Source organism: Mya arenaria, chromosome 4 (assembly GCF_026914265.1).
Source record: "Mya arenaria isolate MELC-2E11 chromosome 4, ASM2691426v1".
Lineage (NCBI taxonomy): Eukaryota > Metazoa > Mollusca > Bivalvia > Myida > Myidae > Mya > Mya arenaria.
In genome coordinates this window covers 9,045,066-9,066,034 of record NC_069125.1, presented here as the reverse complement: position 1 = coordinate 9,066,034, position 20,969 = coordinate 9,045,066, and the positions used below count along the sequence as shown (strand labels likewise).

Genomic DNA, 20,969 nt, shown 5'->3' with positions numbered 1-20,969 from the left:
AAATACTAATTGATAAAACTGAGTTAAGAGTGGATTTCACTTCCCGAAAACTGGATTTCACCTCGATTTCCGATCTATTTTTGGGAAAAAATGAAAAATTGCTCTAACTTCTTCATTTTTTGACCAATTTCAATAAAATTTGAAATATAAACCCTTTATGAGGCACTTTCTAATAAATATACAAAAACAGAAAATTATTTATTAAAATTAATGAGTTATGAGTGGATTTCACTTATCGGAATCTGGATTTCACCTCGATTTCCGATCTATTTTTGGAAAAAAATGAAAAATTGCTCTAACTTCTTTATTTTTTGACCAATTTCAATAAAATTTGAAATATAAACCCTTCTTGAGGCACTTTCTAATATGTATATAAAAAAATTAAATTATTAATTAAAATAACTGAGTTCTGAGTGGATTTCACGTTTTGAGTGGATTTCACGTGAAATCCACTGGATTCCTGTATCACCCCGCACCCTAGGGATTAATGCAAGAGTACTTTTGCAAATAACAACGATACAAATTAGAAGTATTCTGATTCAACATGTAGTCTGAAATGATTTTTCTGTCGCTTGAGTGCAATATATTGATAACAGAGATATTTCACATGTGCTGCCTGCGTCTCTGGACAATACATTTGTTCTTGCATGCGCAACGTTGAACAGTTTATAGTGGTGTGTAGCCTGAATATTTTCAAATATTAGGTGGTGAGTGTTTCGTCGGTCTCGCTCCGACCTGACCTTGGAAAGGATCCTGTTCGAAAAATAGAAGGACGATTTCTAGTGTTTTTCAGTATCTCCTGCTTGGAATATATGGTAAGAGTGCTCAGGTGTTCATTTTGGTTTGTAATTTGTGAAATGTAGTGATTCAATAAAGAATGAGTACGGCTTTTAGTGTACCAGTCTGAAATTAACTTTTCATGAAAAATGGCGTGACGCGTTCTGTATTTCATAGACGACGACACTGACTTGTGGGTATTTTTGAACAAAAAAGAAGAAATTATTAAAAACCATTCAAAGAAGAAAATCGTTGTTGTCGGAACGCTTGCATCATGATCATAATCTGAGAAACGCAATAATGGTAAGGAAAAAAACAAAACATTCAGTCAGTTCACAGATCTTATGTTTGTTTCTAAAATTTAATTAGAAATTTTAATAGAAAGTTTGGAACTAACTGATTAAAATATCACACATTCACATACTAAGACTGTCAATGTCATTTGTAAAGGAAGCTCGGGAAACACCTCAGCTCTCTTGAGACTCTAGTGCTCCCAATGATGTTCTGCTCTACGGAGTGGTTAACCGGATGGCTAGTTCTTAGGCCTTCTTACCCAAGCTCACTGGCACTGCACACATAGTCTAGGTAATCAAAAATAGTAAAACATACACATACAATTCGACGAACACGCCCATTGTATTAGGCCAATTTAGGCACTCCTGACATACTTCTGATACGTAACAGGAAGGAAAGCTTTGGACAAAAACTGAGTATGTGTGTGTCTACTATCAAAGATCTCCATTAGTCCATATAAACAGCTGCTTCAGAGTCTTTGATAATTTTTTATTTGGCGACTCTACGCCATATCCCACTTGTTGTTTTTCCAGCCAAGAATGGCAGATCCTGGCGCTAAGTATATTGAGCGGAAAGATAATGGGCACCTGCTAGATGGTTCAATATGGCGATGCTTTGTTGACAGAAGTCGATCTGAATTACACTAATTATTTGTGTTTCATTAAACTCGTAAGTGTAATAAGAGAAAGGTATTGGCTAAAAATAATTAATGTTTAACTTTTTGTTTTAATATAAGAGTGAAGTGTTAAGGATTGTTGAGTTACAGTTGAAGAATACAGTTTACATTGGTATGGATCAGTCGACTTGTGGCATTTAGGGAACAAAATGTATAACCAAATGTTAAAAAAAGTTCCCTAAACGGGCATTGTTGTTGCTAAGAACTCTTATCAACTTAGCTAACTTGGTGGCTTGCTCTTATCAACACTGATCCCAGGCAACAGTTGCGTTTACATGACACACCTTAAATTTTTTTTTCTTTTTTTAAGGCCAAACTTATTTTGAACATTATTATCTATCACAAACCCTAAATATCAACCAAAAAATCCAAGAAAAAATAATCTAATTAAAGGCTGACATGTTATGGCCCTTGAATGGACGATGGTGGTTTTGTAAAGCTCGTTACTAACTTATTTTTTACCAATTGTCTCCAAACATCTTATATTCTTCTCAGAAGTAAATAAAGTTTCTGAAAATGTACAACTTCAATCCATTAAGTCATTTTTATCAACCAAAACCCAAACTCCCAAAAACCCTAGGTAGGCAATTCCCAATCACCATCAGAATCTCTGTTTTCAACAAAATTTCACTCGTTTCGTCAAATTAAAGAAACAAGAGTGCAAAAGAGTGTCAAAATGGCACATCTTTCCTAATCTGAAAGATCCCAGCCACTCTCTCATAATGGTGAAAAAAACATTAAATAAGCATTGGGAGGCTAGTTTTAGCACGATTAAATATGTTGATTATGATTTGTGTGCTGGTAACAATCTGCTTAATTCCAATTTAAAATACTGGGTATAATATATCGAAAAAAATAACTGAATTGATTCTTAAAGATGCACTCTTACTCCCAAATAAGCAGTACCACAATTATTACAATTGTTTTAATTAACCGAAAAGGATGAATAAAACAATTGTTCTCATGAAAGGTACTGTGTTTTTTTGAAAGAAAGGTGCAGAAAAAACAGTATCTTAACCTTATCATGAGATGATAATTGATCACTGTAAATCTTTTAGGACCCACCAGTCATTCAATATTTGTGCATTTTTAGCTTTTAAATACATGGTTACAATCTTGTTATCAGAGATTAATATTTCCAAAAATGCATTATTTAGTTAAGTAGTTAAAGGTTTATCACACAAAAGTTATGTTTGTTATACATTGTGTATGTATTGATTTTAAATATGAGTAACACTTTAATGACACATTGTTAATTTTAGTTCCGCCATTGTTTGTGATGGACAGCGACCATCTTACTGAGGTGCCTGCTGGCGTGGGAATGGAAGGACATTACACGATTGTCCACAATATACAGATGGAGGAGGATGACTCTGGCTTGACTCTCCAAAATGTAACAGACGCCGAGGCTGGGGTAACTACCATCTTATCATGCACTTATGAAAATAATTATCTATAAAATATATTTGTTTTAATTAAAACTTTGTTTTTATATTGGGAAGAAATTTCAGGCCTTTTTGTTAAATGTGCTGATAAATGCATTTATAATTATAAATAAAGAAATGTTCTAAATGAATTGTTTCTGTGCTAAAACTCCGCGATTGCTGCAACAATAAAGGGTAAAGTGTTAGTCAAGTAGCCAGGCTTTTCATGGAAGGGATTTCATCAAATTTGGGTTTCTTTTCTTGAAATTGGGAAAAAATACATATGTGATATTGGGAATGGGTTAACCATTCTTACCCGTGAGATGGGCAGAAAAAGGCCAAATGTTGGCAACTACCGTTACCCAAATTGCCATTGGCCAATAAAATTTTGAAACTATTTGAACTTGTTTTTTTTATCCCAAGTGTCCATTGAGAATTATCTAAAAATTATACACTGGTAACATTTGCTAAAACTTTAAATTTAGGCTGTAATTTTACATTTCTAAGTGACAAACCTAGTAAATAATAGAAAAAAACACACACCAACATAAAAAAACTGATCTCTTAAGCTTTGTTTAATGCATTTTTGGAATGTATTTGCAAACATGATTATAATAAAAATTCTTCTGTATTTAGTGGCATATGGTTTTATTGATTTTTTCTTCATTGAAGTTATTTAAAAGTTGTGAACATTTAACAATGGCAGGGTTTGCTGACTGATGAAGGAGAGTATGTGGGGATGACAGAAGCTGACCAGAGGAATGCAAAGGAGGCCATCCGCACACAGATCTCCACCCTGGTAAGTTATCCTTACACTTGATCCAGATAGGCAATGTGTTCTATTCCTTTAACTTGATTGTGATGAAATCTACGGTAATAGCTTATAAAATTGGGTGGCATTTACAGTAGTGACCTCAGTCCATTTCTTGCGAAGAAATGTCCATATTGAGAGCCCATTAATTTATAAGAAAGTTGCCCTTGTGAGATTGAAACCACAACTTAAGGGTTGATAAATAGATTTGCAAATATTAGGTTGTTTGAAAGGATTGTATAGATGTACCCAAGAAGCTTAATTTTATGTAAGATGCAGTGAGTGGCCTATTTGAATATTCAGTCAAGTCCCGTTGGCTCGAACTCGCTTGGCTCAAAATCCTCGTTGGCTCGAACTCACTTGGCTCAAAATCCTCGTTGGCTCGAACTCACTTGGCTCAAAATCCTCGTTGGCTCGAACTTGATGAAAAGCACCGATTTCTTAATGAAGGTAAACATTCCTTCTTGGCTCAAAATATCCGAGGCTAGAGGTAATTTCGCCGGTCCCTAGGACTTGAGTCAATGGGGTTTGACTGTATGAAAAAGCTCATAATTTCCACCAATCCAGTGATTGTAAAATGCTTACTTGTGAGAGAGTAAGAACCCTTTTTGATGCTTAACATAATACATGTTATTCATATAAGTATATTAAGCTAGTAAGGTAAAACATTTCATCTCAATATAGTTGATACCAATTAGTTTATCTTGATAATGAAGATGGTTGAAAGCTGATATGTATCACTTTAGAGGCCTTTTCCTTGATAAAAAGTAGTACTGGCATCATTTGGAGGCCCAGATATGGGTCCTCTTGTGGCAAGCAAACCCACAACCCCTTGTGCGAGAGTCCTAAACCAATAGACCAATCACATCCTCACAATCATTATTTCATGGTTGTATTAGCCATTTTCAGCATGCCAAAACTTTTAACCTTGGCCATTACGATACTCATAAAATGTTCAAGAGATTTACATGTGTAGATGAAACTTTGTATACATGTTGCCAGAGACAATACACACATGTACAGGAGGGCCCTTAATATTTTTCCTGAATGATTGATGAGTTCTGCCTACCTCCTTGATCTTAAATCCAAAAAGACCAGAGTTTGCTTGTTAGGTTTTTTCAACGTGTTATTGGTTTATTTCCAGTGTCGTACCTTGTCGAAACTGGGAGAGGAATGTTTTTTGTTGTCGCTAGATGTAGAAGCGAACACCTGTCACCATGTGGGTTCAGATAAAGGAGAACAGTTCTGTCTACAACAACCAGTTACCAACATGATGAAGGAATTTTCTGAGTTCTGCCTAGGTATTTTGGAGGGAAGAAATGGGCTTTCTAATCTATAGCAAACATGGCTACTTGGCAGATTTTGCTTCAAAAGTGACATGTAAAATAATAAATTCTTTGAACCAACAAATTTCAAACCAATAACAAATGTCATTGTTATTGCATAAAAATGCATTTATTAATTTAAAACAATAATTGAAATTTAAAAAAAGTCCCCATGTTATATATGTTTACTTATTTGAGTTTGTAGGTTATTGTTCTAAAAGAATGAAAAATCATTTTTACAAATATGAATGCAAATAATTTGATTTATAAGAATGGACTTCATTTTGAGTCCACGTTTTTCGTGAATACTTCCTAGTTACCACCAAACATGCATGGTTTCAAGACATCAATTCCAATCGCTTTGGAGTTTATCCAAACCAGGTGACTAGCTCAGAATCAGTGTTTCTTGTCACCCATTGCTAAAGACATGAATGTTTAACTTTATGAAAGAAACAATTTGAGAATATTTCAAATAATATAAAGCTAGGTGTCTGCGTCAAGAAAATCCTGATTTTGATGGATGCTAAAATTAGAATGCATGATAATCTCATTAACAACAGTATTAAATATATTTAAAAATTTTCCTCATATCTTGTGGGACAGGTCACAACATGTCAGAAATAGAGTTTGTGAAAGATGAGCCAGGAGATATGCCGACTGATGTTGTACCAGACATTTTGGCCTCACCCGAGCAGGGCATTCAGCAGCATTTCACAACGACTGTAACTCCATCCGAGCAGGGCACAACCCAACAGTTCACATCAACGGTAACTCCACCCCAGCAGTACACATCAGCTGTTACCCCACCCCAGCAGGGTGTACCCCAGCAGTACACTTCAACTGTAACTCAGCCAATACAGGAGCCTCCCCAACTTTATACTCCATCAGTCAAACAACAATCACCGGTAACACTTAGATCCTATCATTCTCAGTAATTGTTAAACAAGAATATGTTACACTAGGGATGTCATAATGCTGTTATTCACTCCTATGTTTGGAGAAAAAAGTTCAAAGTCATGTGATACAGCCTTTGTTTCTTTTGTTTCCTCATACAAAAACATAAACCTTGCCTATGACTAAAAAACAGTCTTGATTTTCACATAAAATTAGTTCACACATTGCCAGCAACAATACCCACATGTCTAGCCAGGCCAATAACACTTGTTTTGATTTCTGTTTAGTCAGAGTTATGCCCCTTTTGATAAAAGAAACATCAGCGACAGACGAGAGTCTACTTACCAAGCTCTTAATTGTTTTTCAAATACCGGTAAGTAATAATGATTGATGAAGATGATGATGATCATGATCATGATCATGATCATGATAGTTATCAAGATCTCTACCGATACATGTTATCAGTTATCGAGAGCAATACCCATACATGTTATCAGTTATCAAGATCTCTACCGATACATGTTATCAGTTATCGATATATCTACTGATACGTGTTATCAGTTATCAAGATCTCTACCGATACATGTAATCAGTTATCAAGATCTCTACTGATACATGTTATCAGTTATCGAGAGCAATACCCAAACATGTTATCAGTTATCGATATCTCTACCAATACATGTAATCAGTTATCGAGATCTCTACGGATTCATATTATTTGTTATCGAAAGACATACCGTTATCAAGAGCTCGGTTTGTTTTTTATCTGACAGCAGAGCAGCAAGGAGAACCATGCAACACAGACAACAGTTGCACCCCGTGTAATCAGCATTCGAAGGAAGGACCACTCTGGCATTATTGTCGTTGAACCATCCAACATTCCTGCCACGGAGAAACAGTCTGACAACAAAACACAAGACTCTGTTCAGGTAAATTTTCTACAAGGCCTAAAAACAATTAGTTTGTTTCTGGTTACATGACCCAAATGTGTTTTTGTTTTGGTGATTCAAAAGAGTACAATATAATTTGCACTGTATAAACCAAATATGAATGTTTATCTGACCTGAAATACGAAGAATATGTATAAGTTGAAGGTAATGTTTGCTATGCAGACAGAAAATTAACTGAACAGTATTTTTGCTGAAGCCTTAACCAGAAAGTATTTTTAAAGGCCTATGAGTTTTTTGACAAATGATGACCGAAGTTAAAACAACAACAAGAATCGTTATTGCATAGGCAATTATTAATTAAAAAAGTAAATATGCGCTTCATTCAATAATAATTGCATGAGGGTATCAAAATAAACACACATTACATATACAAAATGTCATATTAAAAAATCCTGATGTTGACAATGAATGTTGATATATAAGTAACAATTGTGTTGCAAGATTACTACTACAAAGAAATCAAAGTATCAAAAAATGGTGATTTATTACAGAAATGAAGCGGAGTGCCTTTGTAAATCTGTAAAACCACAATGGTGTATGTTTCGTGAAAACAATATTTAAAAAGAGGAACTAATTGAAACAATTGGCTGATGCAAGTAATCTGTAAACTGGTTATTAGCATTATATGTAAACTTTAACCCTTTTGACCTTGTACTTTAAAGTTCATGATAAATATGTTTTGTGCAAAGAATGGTAATTTTATTTTAAATTATATTTAGTTTTAGTATTTACTAATTGTTTATTTATTGAACGTCACGTCGTGTATTTCATTTTACCTTATTTGTACATGATTTTTTGGGCCGTTTTGTAGGCCCCATTCTTAAAGCAATCTTGTCCTTTACTGCAAGAAAAAATCCCTACATATATATGTGTATCTCAAGAAAATGGATACAAGTGGGAAAGTTCATGTTGACTTGTATTTTAACAGTACTTACACAGACACAATTGCCAATTTTTTTAATGAGTTTGGCTTTTTAATGAAAGAAAGCAGGTATGGAAATTCCTAAATTGACGCAAAATGTTGTAATTTTCCCAATTTTGAGAAAGGCTCCTTGTTAAAACACTGAATTTTTCCAACCTACTCAGGAGGAAGGCATGGGGTCAAAATCTGGAGGTGACGAGGAAGGTCAGTCGGAGAAGGAGAACCAGAAACACAACCTCAACATATTATTCCTTTGTGAAAGCTGCAAAGATATCTTCAGCAGTGTCACTGAATTGAGGGTAGGTAAAATTAAAACATGTGGAAAGGATAATAAAAAATAATATGTATGTATGTATACAAACATATAATTGGCAAATTATAAGAAATGGCAAGAGTTGACAGACTGTAATATTTGAATTTTTCTTGTAATTTCCCTGAACTGTTATGGATTTTTTTTTATAAATTTTGATTATGCAATATTCATTTTGTTGACACAGACTATCGAACAGTTATAAAGTTGTTTTTATTTAGGATGTAATACAGTTTCATCTGCAGTGAATAAACTGGTAGACGTCGTCCAGTATCTTGTCCAGTATTTTGTTCAACTTGAGAAGCCTTATTCCAATCGCCACCAAATTTGGTCAGAATGTGTATCGGCAGAATATCACAGTCATACTCCATAACCAGCCTTGTCATGTCAATCTCTCAAGAGGACCCTTCAGTTGGCAAAATCTGTATATAAAAAGTCTGCTTTCTACATTTGGCTTAAAGAAAAGACACTTATAACCAGACTTTGTATCCTTAAATTAGGACGGGGGTATTTTGCTAAGTTGGCACACTTGTTTTTAAACCCATGAAGGTGGGCATTTTAAAATTGAATCTTCCGTTCTTCTAAACATAGAGTATAGGTAAAAGTGTCCGGGCTGTTACTTTCTCTTGTATGGACACTCCGACAGATTTAAAATAACTTACAAATGTGTTTGACCTACCAAGATGTGTCGTGTGCAAGACCCCTGTCCCTACCTATAAGATGAAGGTCACACTTAGTGTTTGTACACAATGGAATGCTGCATATAAGGACAAAGAGTATAGGTGGTTTGGGCTTTTACTTTTTCATGTACTGACCTTGTTTATAGATCAATGTCACAATTTGGGCCATTTGCTAGCTCTTGTTGCATGATGGATTAAAATAGAATTACGTTAAAATGTATAAAAATGGCCAAAATATTTTTCAACAGGGGTCTTAGCCCCTTAACCCTTCATTGAGTCTGAATCACTCACATGCTCAGACTTAGTTTTCAAGATTTAGACTGTTGGTCTATAGTAATCTTCATATATTGCAGGAAAATCTATAGGTGGTGATAAAAATATAACTGATAAACTTTTCCTGAAAAAGTAAATTGCACTAAACATTCTTTGGAGTGCATTTCATGTTATCCTTCTTCTAAAACCATTACAGACTCATAAGAAGGATGTCCATGGAGAAACAGACTATGTATGTGACCAGTGTGGTCGAGTGTTCACCAACAAGTTAATTTACGAACGTCACAAAACCGACGCCCACTTGGAGGGAGATGACCGCCTGCTCTGTGATACGTGCATCCGTCTGTTCAAGTCTGAAAATGAGCTGGCACAACATATTGCTGGTAAATTATTTTGTATCTCTAAGGGCTATTCCAGTAAAACATATGACCCAAGGGGGGAAGGCAATTATTTAAATAGTATATGGGTGGGTGTCTTTTTTCGCTAATTTTGACCCCGAAAGGGGGTTGTATATTTTATAGACCCTTCTCCCCGGGGGTTATATGTTTAAATGGAATAGCCCTAATATAATGCTGTTATAATGACTGTATTTGCATGATTGTCTGAATATAAAAAATAACTCTTTCTTAGATTTACTCTTTGAATCTAAAAGTAAAAGTTGGAAGGTAAATGTTCTTATTTGCTATTGTTTATAGCATCAAATAGATTATTCTGTCTGTATTTGTTCTCTAAATAAAACAAAATTGATCTTATCAACCCCATTACCTTATAGACACATGAAAATATGGTAGGAGGGCTTTCATGGTGCCTTTGAGATCTAAATCATAAACTCATCTGTTTATTCGAAGAAAAAAAGTTGCAGTATTGTCATAGTCTTGATGCCGTTGTCAGTGTCAGCGTCGTCACTTTACAAAAATTTAAATCTTGGCCAAAACTCATAACATGAATAGCTATGACTGGGTTAGGTGTTGATAATATACCTGACTGAAAAAATAAGAACAGATGAGCGTAAGGGTTTGCTCTGTGGCGCTCTTGTCATAAGTAGTGTGTATTGCATCACACAGTTTTTGTCTCTAAGAGAATTTATGTGGCGAAAATGTTTATTTGATACATAATTATAGTTTAAATCACCCTGAGTGCAGTGCAACAGCGATTGTTTTTTTCCAAATCAAGATTTTCTGACATGCCCAAAATGAGGTGCATATATAAATGTTAAAATTTAAATGCAAAAATGTTCTGTCTTCATATTTTGTTAATAAATGTTATCCTGTTTTCTTGCAGACTGCCATGACAGTGAGCAGCCGATGAAGTGTGACGTGTGTGAGCAGATGTTTGCTGACATGCCCGGCCTCATGGACCACCGCAAGATCCACTTTGACTATGCCTGCTTCTGCTCCAAATGTTGGCAGGGCTTTTTTGACTACCTGGAGCTGGAGACACATATGCAGGTCTGTATTTGGCTGGTGTACATTATGGCCGTCTAATCTTATCATAGAGCGTACAAAATGATATTATAAGATCAGGAAATTCAGTTGAATTATGGCCAAGTGTTTGTCAGAAATCAATTTATAGTTTAACTTGTAAAACTTGTAAATTCTAATTACCGTAAGTAAGTAAACATTTCCAGTCCAATTATTTCTTTTAAATATATCTACATTGTAATTATGATCAAGATACATTTGTGTATGGTGTGTTCATTGAGAAGATGGTCCCACTATGTACAAATCCATTAAAAAGGTTAGAATTTGCAGAATCCTGTGGCAATCAAAGAAATAAATGCATGCAGGACAAGTACATGTTTCCTTCAGCATACAGGATTTATCTTGACAATAACAAGGTCGAATTATTAACAGCCAGTATCTATAAGCATGTACATGTTCATGAAGTTAGTAAAATTTAAATAAAAGTTTTAGGGCTTAGCCATAAATATGCAAATCTTCAGCACACTGCGAGCTAAGCATAGAATTGGGCTACATGTAATAATACTTTTCAATGTAATAAAATCCTGTTTTATTTTGCTCAAACATTTAGAATTTCAAGATTACATTTATATGACAAAGACTCTGAGAAGCAATAAATAACTAAATTACATTGTTAATATTATGATCAACAAGAAGCAGGTGGTAATAAAATTACCAAGGCGTCCTTAGTTTGGTCCACAGCCTGAGGACATGTGGGTCGGGCTTTCGGTCATCAAGCCCGAGTTTCCTTCAGGTACTCCAACCTCTCCAACCCTAAGACCATACCCTTGTATATAACATCATGCCAACTACAGTGTTTAATATACCGTAATGTTGTTATAACTTGTACCACCAAAAAAAAATAGAATTCATTTAATAATTCATTTAATAAATTTTATCATTTATCACTCTATTTCAGCACAACTGTAGATACAGGGAAGCCTTGTATAAGTGTGCGATCTGTGGTAAGAAGTTCACAAAGCTTCACCTAATGAGCAAACACGTGGACACCCACCCGGTACATTCCCCCCACGTGTGTCGCATGTGTGGTCGAGGGTTCAGCTCCGAGAAAGAACTGAAGAACCACCGCATGGCGGCACATATCATCCGTCCGTTCAAGTGTGAACTATGTGAGAAGACTTTCAGGAAAAGGGAGGCTTTAGTGGAGCATAGGAGGATACATCTGCGGGTGAAATGTCCAGGAGGACTGAGTCTAGAGGAATACTCAAACCTTGCAAACATTGATGTGAGACATGGCGGAGACTTGAGTGAAACAATGGATGAGGAGAGTGTTAATATATCGTCCAAGTTTCAGTGTCAGATGTGTGGTATTGCACTCGCTACACAGAGCCAGCTAGATCAACATATACATCAACACGAGGTGGCTCAAGAACAGTTCCAGTGCGACCATTGTGATTATGTCTTCTTTGCATTAGGCCTTCTATCTCTTCACAACCAGAAGGACCACAAGATGACCAAGGCAAGGGCACAAACTACTTTAATATATAAATTAAAATTTAGCAAATGAATAATTTATAAGCAGTGATGTCACACTTAAAAACAATTCTTGTAAACAATATAATTGTGAAGAAGATACTGCTATCAGAACTTCCCTAATTGATGTCAGTGCTAATTGCAAATAAGGGCCCTTTGTTGACAGTTTGTATACTCTCACAACAACTGTCATTTAATAATAGGGTAAACTGAGGGGATAAGAGGGACAGTACATTGTCTTGCTGGCAACACGCCAGTACAGTTACATCTTCTGTATATCGTTGATTTTAAGCATTTTTTTCCTTGGGTACTCATTGCCATCCCTAGTTTAAACCTATATTTCGATACCAGAATTAAAAGTGTTGATGATTATTTATATTTGAACAATTTAATTTAATTGCGAATTGATCAAACAACTAAGAAAGAATCTTTAATTTTATTTATAATGATTTCCAGAACATGTCAAACCTTGATACCGTCTGTCAATGGGAGGGCTGTACCAAAACATTCACAGATAAAGCCAAACTCCGCCAACACATGAAATACCATGAGCAACGCGCTGACAAGATAGCCCGGGGAATCCCCCTGACTCAGAAGAAGAGCTCGGTGACGTGCGAGATATGTCATGCGGAACTGAAGTACAAGAGTTACCTGAAGGCCCACATGTTGAATCACCAGAACGGCTCTCACGCGGTCTGTGAGGTGTGTGGGGAGTCATTCCCGAGTACCAAGAAACTGGCAGACCATAGAAGGTAAAAGATTTTATGATTTTGTTTGGTATGAAAATTATATTAAGGATTATTTGTAAGACTTAAAATTAAATGATAGCGCTTTTTATTTAGAATTTTATTTAAAGAAAGAAACAGAATGTGACACTGATTAACATTGTAAAAAATGCTGGCATGTGATAAGATTTGAATACTAAGATGGTCAATATATTATGTATACAACAGTACACATACTGTAATAATAATAGTACATTGTTTAGAAATACTGTGATATCATCATTGTTTCAATGATACCGGTAGCATAAAGTTTAAATATCGTACATGTTACATTTGATCATCATTACAGACATTTTTATGTAACTGTTCTTTTATGATCATTAATGGTTATTTCGCTGTTAAGTCTTATCTGATAGCAGAAACTGTTAAGAAATCTTGATACAGCTACTGGTAGACAGTTCTAGAATTTTATTTTTACTGTAATTTAACCATACTTCTTGTACAACCGAACCATTCTGATTCATACTTGTATCTCTTTTCCAGGACCCACATGACAGAGAAGCCATTCCAGTGCACGATGTGTGACAAGGCCTTTGCCAGCAACTCTCTCCGTAAGCAGCACTTGCTCACACACTCCGGCATCAAGCGGTACGTGTGTGACGTGTGTGGTAAGGGCTTCATGAGCCGGAAACACTTCCACGACCATCTCAGGCTCCATAACGGGGAGCAGCAGTATCGCTGTGACAGCTGTGGCAAGGAGTTCATATACTTCAGGTGCGTATTCATGCTTGATACCAAGTCTAAGGCTTTTTGAGATGCTGATATCTATTTATTTATCTACAAATCTTTCAACAAAACATAATCAATTGAAATATAGTGTACAAAAACGTACACTTATGCCATTTTCAGCTTGTCTGGATTTCAAGGAAAACTTGAACTATCTTGTCATAGCCTTATATGGCATGCAAAAACGAGACTAAAAATACTTTTGGTTCGGGCAACTTGACCCTACTTACAAATAAGGTGCCAGCTCTACCGTTTTTAAAGTTTGTTAAATAAAAAAATACATAAGACCTTATAGATTTAAAAAAAGCCTACTAACCCAACGTTAGATATAGGGATATATAGATATATACCTAACAGCATATATTTTATTTCTGCCTAACCTTCACTGTTACAAAAAAAAATGTTAAAGCTATTGGCATGAAGCATGTTTATATGTTACCAGTGACAATTTGGCATGACGCCGAACCAGCACAAACCAGCATGATATAATGATTCATACCCAATACACTAATGGAGAGATTTACTACCCGGAAGTTGTATGATAACCTTAGACATCTAGTCAATGTACATTGACTTTGCTATGTAACATAAAGAAGATAATTGTCAGGGGCGGTCGGTCGTAGTATGATTTACATCTCTTATCAATTGCATATTCTTTGTAATCCTACTAAAATGGTGTCTTATATCCCCTCCCCAGGAGTCTGGTCCGTCACCAGCAGACACACATAGATCCAAAGGTCCGGGAGAAGCCGTACAAGTGCGAGTTTTGTGGAAAGGAATACACGGAGGTGACAGGATACAAGCATCACATGAGATCAGTACACACAGGTACGCTTCCAAACGCAGAGTGTATAGTTAGACCTAAAGAATTATTTCTTGCATATTCAAAAGCCATTCCGGGTTAATTTGGCGGCCCCTATGCCTGATGGTCACATACAAGGATTGATATTTGTTAAAGCTGTTTCAAGTCTTGAAAGGGAAAAGTAACTAATATTTAATAATTTTCTCAGGATACTGAACAGCCTGTTCTTTTATCTTTAAAATTTCCCAGTTTCGGCATATTTCGCGGTGCAAATCTTTCCAAAAGGGCAGAAAAAGCCCTGTTTCAATTCTGAAGACAGAACTCCTGCCCCTTAACTTATTGTGACTGCCTGCTTTCTTTGGATGTCAAGATTTTAAGACAAATAAATGATTCAAAGATGTAGTGCCTTTTCTGTTTATGTTGAATTAGATAAAATTCAGCATTAGTTCATTGTATGCAATTTTTTTAGGATTAGTACAAAAATATAAATGAAAAAATGTATTATATAAATATGAGTGGGGTTGGAGGTCAGAGTTCAGACTTAGCAGTGTCTTTAAGTGCCTTTATTTTTTTAAATGCCTGCTTGATTTTATAAATTCTGTACTTAATACTATTTTTTAAATTACCAAAAATCATACCAGCCAAACTCCAAATAAATAATTGTAATCATAACCCCAATACACTATACCTAGCTTTTGACCTTCGGGCTAATGTAAATTTTGATAACTGGAGGATGTCAATAAGTGTATGTTATAAATGATTTCTGAGGCTTTATGAATAAACTGAGACCAATTATATGTTTTCATATTGCTTAGTACCTTCTGACATGAATTTATTCAATATTTTATCGCCTAATTCTTAGGAGAGAACCCGTACCAGTGTGACTTCTGTGGCGAGAGTTTCCACAGGAACGATAAGCTTAAGCGTCACATCAAGACGCGACACTGCGTGAACAGCAGTAGACAGAGCCTGCTTGTGACGACACGTCGTGGGCAAGGGGCGCCGGTTATAGTGAAGGCTGAGGCGGAACAACAGGGAATGTTTGAAATTGTGCATGGTATGTTTAAAATGAAAGAACTTCCCTGCTTTTGTTTCCAGTATTATGTATTCTTGATATTAATGACAATATGACTGACATTGTTCGTCTTGTTACTTACATTAAATTAATTAATTTTTCAATGATTTTGAAACAAATTATTACAGCACAATATATTTCTCACTCATGTTGGCATAATGTTACATGAGAGTGTGGTCTTGTGCTGTCTGGGAAACCGGAGAACTAGGAGGAAACCAACCTGTCTGACTGACCCTGTGTTTTCTTTAGTATAAAGAAATAACACAAATCTCAATTGTCTATCTTGTTGACGTTCTCAGTAGTATCTTTTAAGGGCTATTCCAGTAAAACATATAAAGGGGGGAAGGCAATTATTTTAATAGTATATGGGTGGGTGTCTTTTTTCACTGATTTGGACCTCAAAAGGGTAAAATTGCTTCTGTAGGAGGGGTGGTATAATTTAAAAGTGCCCTCCCCCTGGGTATTATATGTTTAAATGAAATAGCCCTGATTGGAAAATCAACAGTTGTGACATTCTCCTTATCTTGCCATACTTATTGTTATGGTGGCATCTGCCACTGAAATAAATGACCGCCTACGTAGAGAATAATATTTTTTTTATAAAACCGTTTAATTGATAAGTGTGCTTCCAGGAGATGATGATGAGCTGGGTGGGGGAGCCCAGGAGTTACACTTGGATGTGGTGCAGCAAGAGCCTGGCAGTGGTCAGCAGGTCTTCCTGATAGGGCTTCCCGGGACCGACAATGGAGAAACAACATACCTACAGGAAACTCAGGTAAATGTACATTTGCGATAAAAAAACAAACAAACAAGAAATGGTTCTTGGTCGGATTTTCTTTATGGTTGTATTACTATACATGTGTAGAAATTTAAAATTGGACAGAAACCATAATATTGGAAATAAAGGAATCTTTGAGTCCATTCTGATGAATCAATGATTTCATAGTCGAAGGTGATGCATTTAAAAATGAAAAGTTTTGTACAAAAGTTATCTAAATTTATAACATAATTTCAGGTCACTAGTAAAATTATCAAATTTCATATAGTTTCTGATGATAGGAAATTGTTTGTTATTGTTAGCAAAACTCAAGTTTTAAAAATCATAGTTGAATGTCACCTACTATAATTATTAAATACATATAATTAATTTTAAAAACAACAACATTTATCCTCTTTGATACTGATACTCCCACTGATGGCAATGCAGGTTTAAAGCTGCAATAATGAATTGCTATTTGAATTCTGAGCTCTTAATTTGTAATTACTCAGAATGTTCGTTACAGGGTAAAAAAGTTTGGTTTCACTCATTTTCAGGTGATCGAGGGTTCAGACGGTGTGAGGTACATCATTGCCGGGGCCGGGGAGGAGTTACAGGTCATAGAGTCCTCACAGATGCAGGTCACAGAATCGGTAATGGGTATTCCTGGTTCATTGTTACAGTTTAAGAATGTATGATACTGTAGTTTAATAATGGGTTAAAGTTTTTCACATGCAAATTGGGAAAAAATGTCCAGATTGCGAAAATACAAAGTCGGATCAAAATGGCAAAAACAATGGTAAATATACATGTTTTCATCTTTTATGCATACTTTATGCTGTGAAATAGTTAGTCTTGTCAAGATTTTGTTTATTTTTGAAGAAATTCATTGCTTTTTTATTCATTAACATGATGTGCATTCATGAAATTGGGATTTTTTTTTTATAAATTTCGGAAAAATGGACATCTTTTTCGTAAGGGGAAACAGCCTTTAGAAGGCAGTTAATTGCACCAAAAAATCACTGGCACTCAATAGCTTGGAAAAACATCTCCCTTATATAATGCAATGTAAAATGGCATTTCATAAATGAAATGACCCTGTTTCAATTTATTTTAATTTTCAACTTTCATGCCTTGATACTGCTGTTTTATTTAAGCTCATGCATTTATTTTGCCTCTGATTTCAGGTCATATGTCCTTATTCTAGACTCATTCATTGATCTCTCTACAGTACAGCATTGATTCTTTGGCTTGTACAAATTTTACTTGCAACATAAATGAAGTTTAGTTATGATTCTAGTGATACTATTATAATCTGCAATTCACTTTATATCTCCAAGTTCTTTCTGCATACTAATATACACATCAATTTGCTACATTTCATTTATATTTATACAGAACCCAACTTCTGTTACAGCCAATGGAGACACAAGAGCTGACTGAGGGTGTCCATGATGATGGCGGGGAAAATATTCTCATAATGAACGACGGGGCACTCATTTCCTCCAGCCAGGAGACACTGACAACGCTAGCAAATATGGCCAGTGTGGCTGAGATCGCTCAACAGTAAAGTGATGGATGAGACATAGTCTTCCTCACACTAGCAGACACTGACAACGCTAGCAAATATGGACAGTGTGGCTGAGATCGTTCAACAGTAAAGTGATGGATGACACATCGTCTTTCTCACACTAGCAGACACTGACAACGCTAGCAAATATGGCCAGTGTGGCTGAGATCGCTCAACAGTAAAGTGATGGATGAGACATCGTCTTCCTCACACTAGCAGACACTGACAACGCTAGCAAATATGGCCAGTGTGGCTGAGATCGCTCAACAGTAAAGTGATGGATGACACATCGTCTTCCTCACACTAGCAGACACTGACAACTCTAGCAAATATGGCCAGTGTGGCTGAGATCGCTCAACAGTAAGGAAATGAATGAGGCATAGCGACAACGCTAGCAAATATGGCTAGTGTGGCTGTGATAGCTTAACAGTAAGTAGATGGATGAGATACAGTCGTCCTCCAGCCAGCAGACACGGACAACACTAGCAAATATGGCCAGTGAGGCTGAGATCGATCAACAGTATGGGCAATGAATGAGACACAGTTGTCTTCCAGGCAGGAGACAATGCAAAACTAGCAATTTAATATAACCAGTGTGGCTGAGATCGCTGAACAGTAAGGTGATAGATGAGACATAGTCGTCCTCAAGCCAGAAGACACTGACAATGCTTGCAAATACAGCCAGTGTGGCTGAGATTGGTCAACAGTACAGCAATGGATGCGACACCATCATCCTCCAGACAGGAGACACTGCCAAAGCTCCCAAATATGGCCAGTGGCTGAGGTAACTCATGATTGGGAAAATTGAATAAAGTGAGCCTTAAGTGTCTGACCAAAAGTAAGCTAGGTGGAGATTGTTGGTTTTGTAGAGATGGATATGGTTTAAAAAAATCAAAACTTAGTGCATTTGGATTATGAATTATAAATCAATAATACTGTCTAGCCAAGGGTTTACAATAACTCCATCAGATGAAACTTTCATAAACCAGGCCAGCAGATGGCAAACTAGGTCTTACTTGTGTTTGTCACCTTGAATATGGCAGTTAATTTCGTCCCATTGCCACCTACCAATGTTGAAATTAAGCTCGTCTGTTGTGTTGTTTTTTTATTTTTAAAAGTTAAAGTGAATCATAGCCTGATATGTTGTTGGCCTTGGTCATGACTCAAAAACTGTTCTAAGATATTCAAATGGATTACAAGGAGTTGGCTTTGACTCCTAGGAAATGTTGACAATTCTTTAAAAGCATTTTTAAAAATGATTGAATCTACTTCCCCCTTCTTTGTGTACTATGAACATGATCCAAAAGGGAACCAAAATAAAACAAACATACCGGTAGGTACCGTATGCAAGATTTTTCTCAGCTGAATTGTTATATACATTTCACTGCCGTTACTTCGGTGTCACTTTTCTTGGAAATACATACTAAGGCCTATCATATAAATGTGTGTTTTATTTCTACATGTCTGTCTGGTTTGTAGATTATTCAATTACCTTGTCATAATGTTTTGTTAATGTCATTATACATGTACTGTATACGCATGCATGTTTTTATTTAATTTGGATGTATGAAATTATTTATTTGCATATGTTTTTATTTTGCATTTCATTATTTCATGTTAAAATTGATTGAGATATGTTACAAGATATTCCAATAAATATGTTTAAGAACATGTAACTGTTTTGGTACATTCCATTTACTCCTTTACAACCTATTATGTGATAGTTTTGTGTAATATCTTTATAATTAGCATAGGAATGGCAAGGTGAGTGAGTATGCTACTCGTGGTCATAATTTGCTATTAATATTTCCCTCAAAAAAATGGAAGAATAAGTCTTCCAGTGACATCTTAAGCACATTGTTACCAAGGTATCACCTTATTTCTCTTGCAACATGTGTATCAAGTTTTGAAAATCTTGAAAAGTTTTGGTTTTGAGTTTTAACCACGGTTATTCCTTGCACACTGCTGATGCTCTAGATTACACCATGGCCATGACAATACCTTGAAAAACAGACCAGCTTAAGTAGCTGGCCCAATATCACGAGAATTTTAAAGTCAAATCTCAATCTCGGCTCATTTTACCTGATAAAAGCATAGTATGAATCAAAATTTTGCATGTTTTCAAACTTTTTTGAAAATGTATTTTTCATAGTGTGTTTTTGCAAGATTTTGTCAATGTTTTCCATTGGAATCTATACCAAAGGTTTTATTCAATATATATTAAATGATAGAATGCGATTTAAAAATTTGTAAAAACATTTATTGTCAATAAATTTTCATGTTATACAGTAAAATGAGTTGAGATTTGACTTGAATATTTGAAGTATTTTTGTGAAATTAGGGCCAGGTGTTCCTAGGGTCATATTCACTTTCGTCTCGAACTTTGAAAAGTATCAGAAAAGCATATTAAACAAGATATTTTTCAAACAATATGCCTCAGAGTTGTATCATGAATATTTGGACAATTGGAATAGAATATGCATAATGCCAGCTGATTTGACCTGATGACCTCGATATAAAAGAGGGTCATCTATCGGTCATGACCAACCTTCTTTCCAAGATTGAGGACCATGGGTGCAGGCATTGTCAAGTTATCACTCAGACAAGCTAATCGCATCCAAAGTCACTGTGACCTTTACCTTTGATACTCATGACCTCAAATGAATAGCAGTCATTCTGTTAGGCCCAATCTTTGTCAACTTTGAGGGTTGTCAAGTTTAAAGGTCATGGGTGCAAGCATAGCCAAGTTATCACCCAGACAAGTTTTTTGCATTTAAGATCAATGTGACCTTGACCTTTGAGCCAATGACCTCAGAATCATTTGGCACATCTAACCTCGTAGTCAAGTTTAAGGATCAAAGGTTCTGGCATTCTCGAGTTACCACTCCTACAAGCTTCTTTGAAGGGGGGGGGGGGGTATAAAAATGTTAGTATGTTATGCGAGAATTTTCACTACTCGTAAAA

At 35.7% G+C, this 20,969-nt stretch overlaps 1 protein-coding gene across 7 annotated transcripts; it reads left to right on the top strand.

Moving 5' to 3' along the window:
* The first annotated feature begins 687 nt into the window (after positions 1 to 687).
* Positions 688 to 19,676, top strand: LOC128232256 (zinc finger protein 184-like). Of its 7 annotated transcripts, none has more exons than XM_052945713.1 (17): positions 688 to 815; positions 3,010 to 3,161; positions 3,878 to 3,970; positions 5,127 to 5,283; positions 5,911 to 6,212; positions 6,975 to 7,130; positions 8,238 to 8,372; positions 9,533 to 9,719; positions 10,618 to 10,784; positions 11,716 to 12,276; positions 12,747 to 13,042; positions 13,559 to 13,789; positions 14,499 to 14,629; positions 15,466 to 15,660; positions 16,311 to 16,453; positions 16,993 to 17,088; positions 17,853 to 19,676. In XM_052945713.1, the coding sequence occupies exons 2-17, from the start codon at positions 3,027 to 3,029 to the stop codon at positions 18,003 to 18,005; spliced, it is 3,138 nt and encodes a 1,045-aa protein (XP_052801673.1). In that variant the 5' UTR covers positions 688 to 815; positions 3,010 to 3,026; the 3' UTR covers positions 18,006 to 19,676. The 7 variants fall into 7 exon arrangements, with proteins under 7 accessions (XP_052801673.1, XP_052801674.1, XP_052801677.1 ...); XM_052945714.1 differs by lacking the exon at positions 688 to 815 and adding an exon at positions 956 to 1,080; XM_052945717.1 differs by lacking the exon at positions 688 to 815 and adding an exon at positions 1,105 to 1,362 and having other exon boundaries at positions 6,978 to 7,130.
* The last annotated feature ends 1,293 nt before the right edge of the window (positions 19,677 to 20,969 follow it).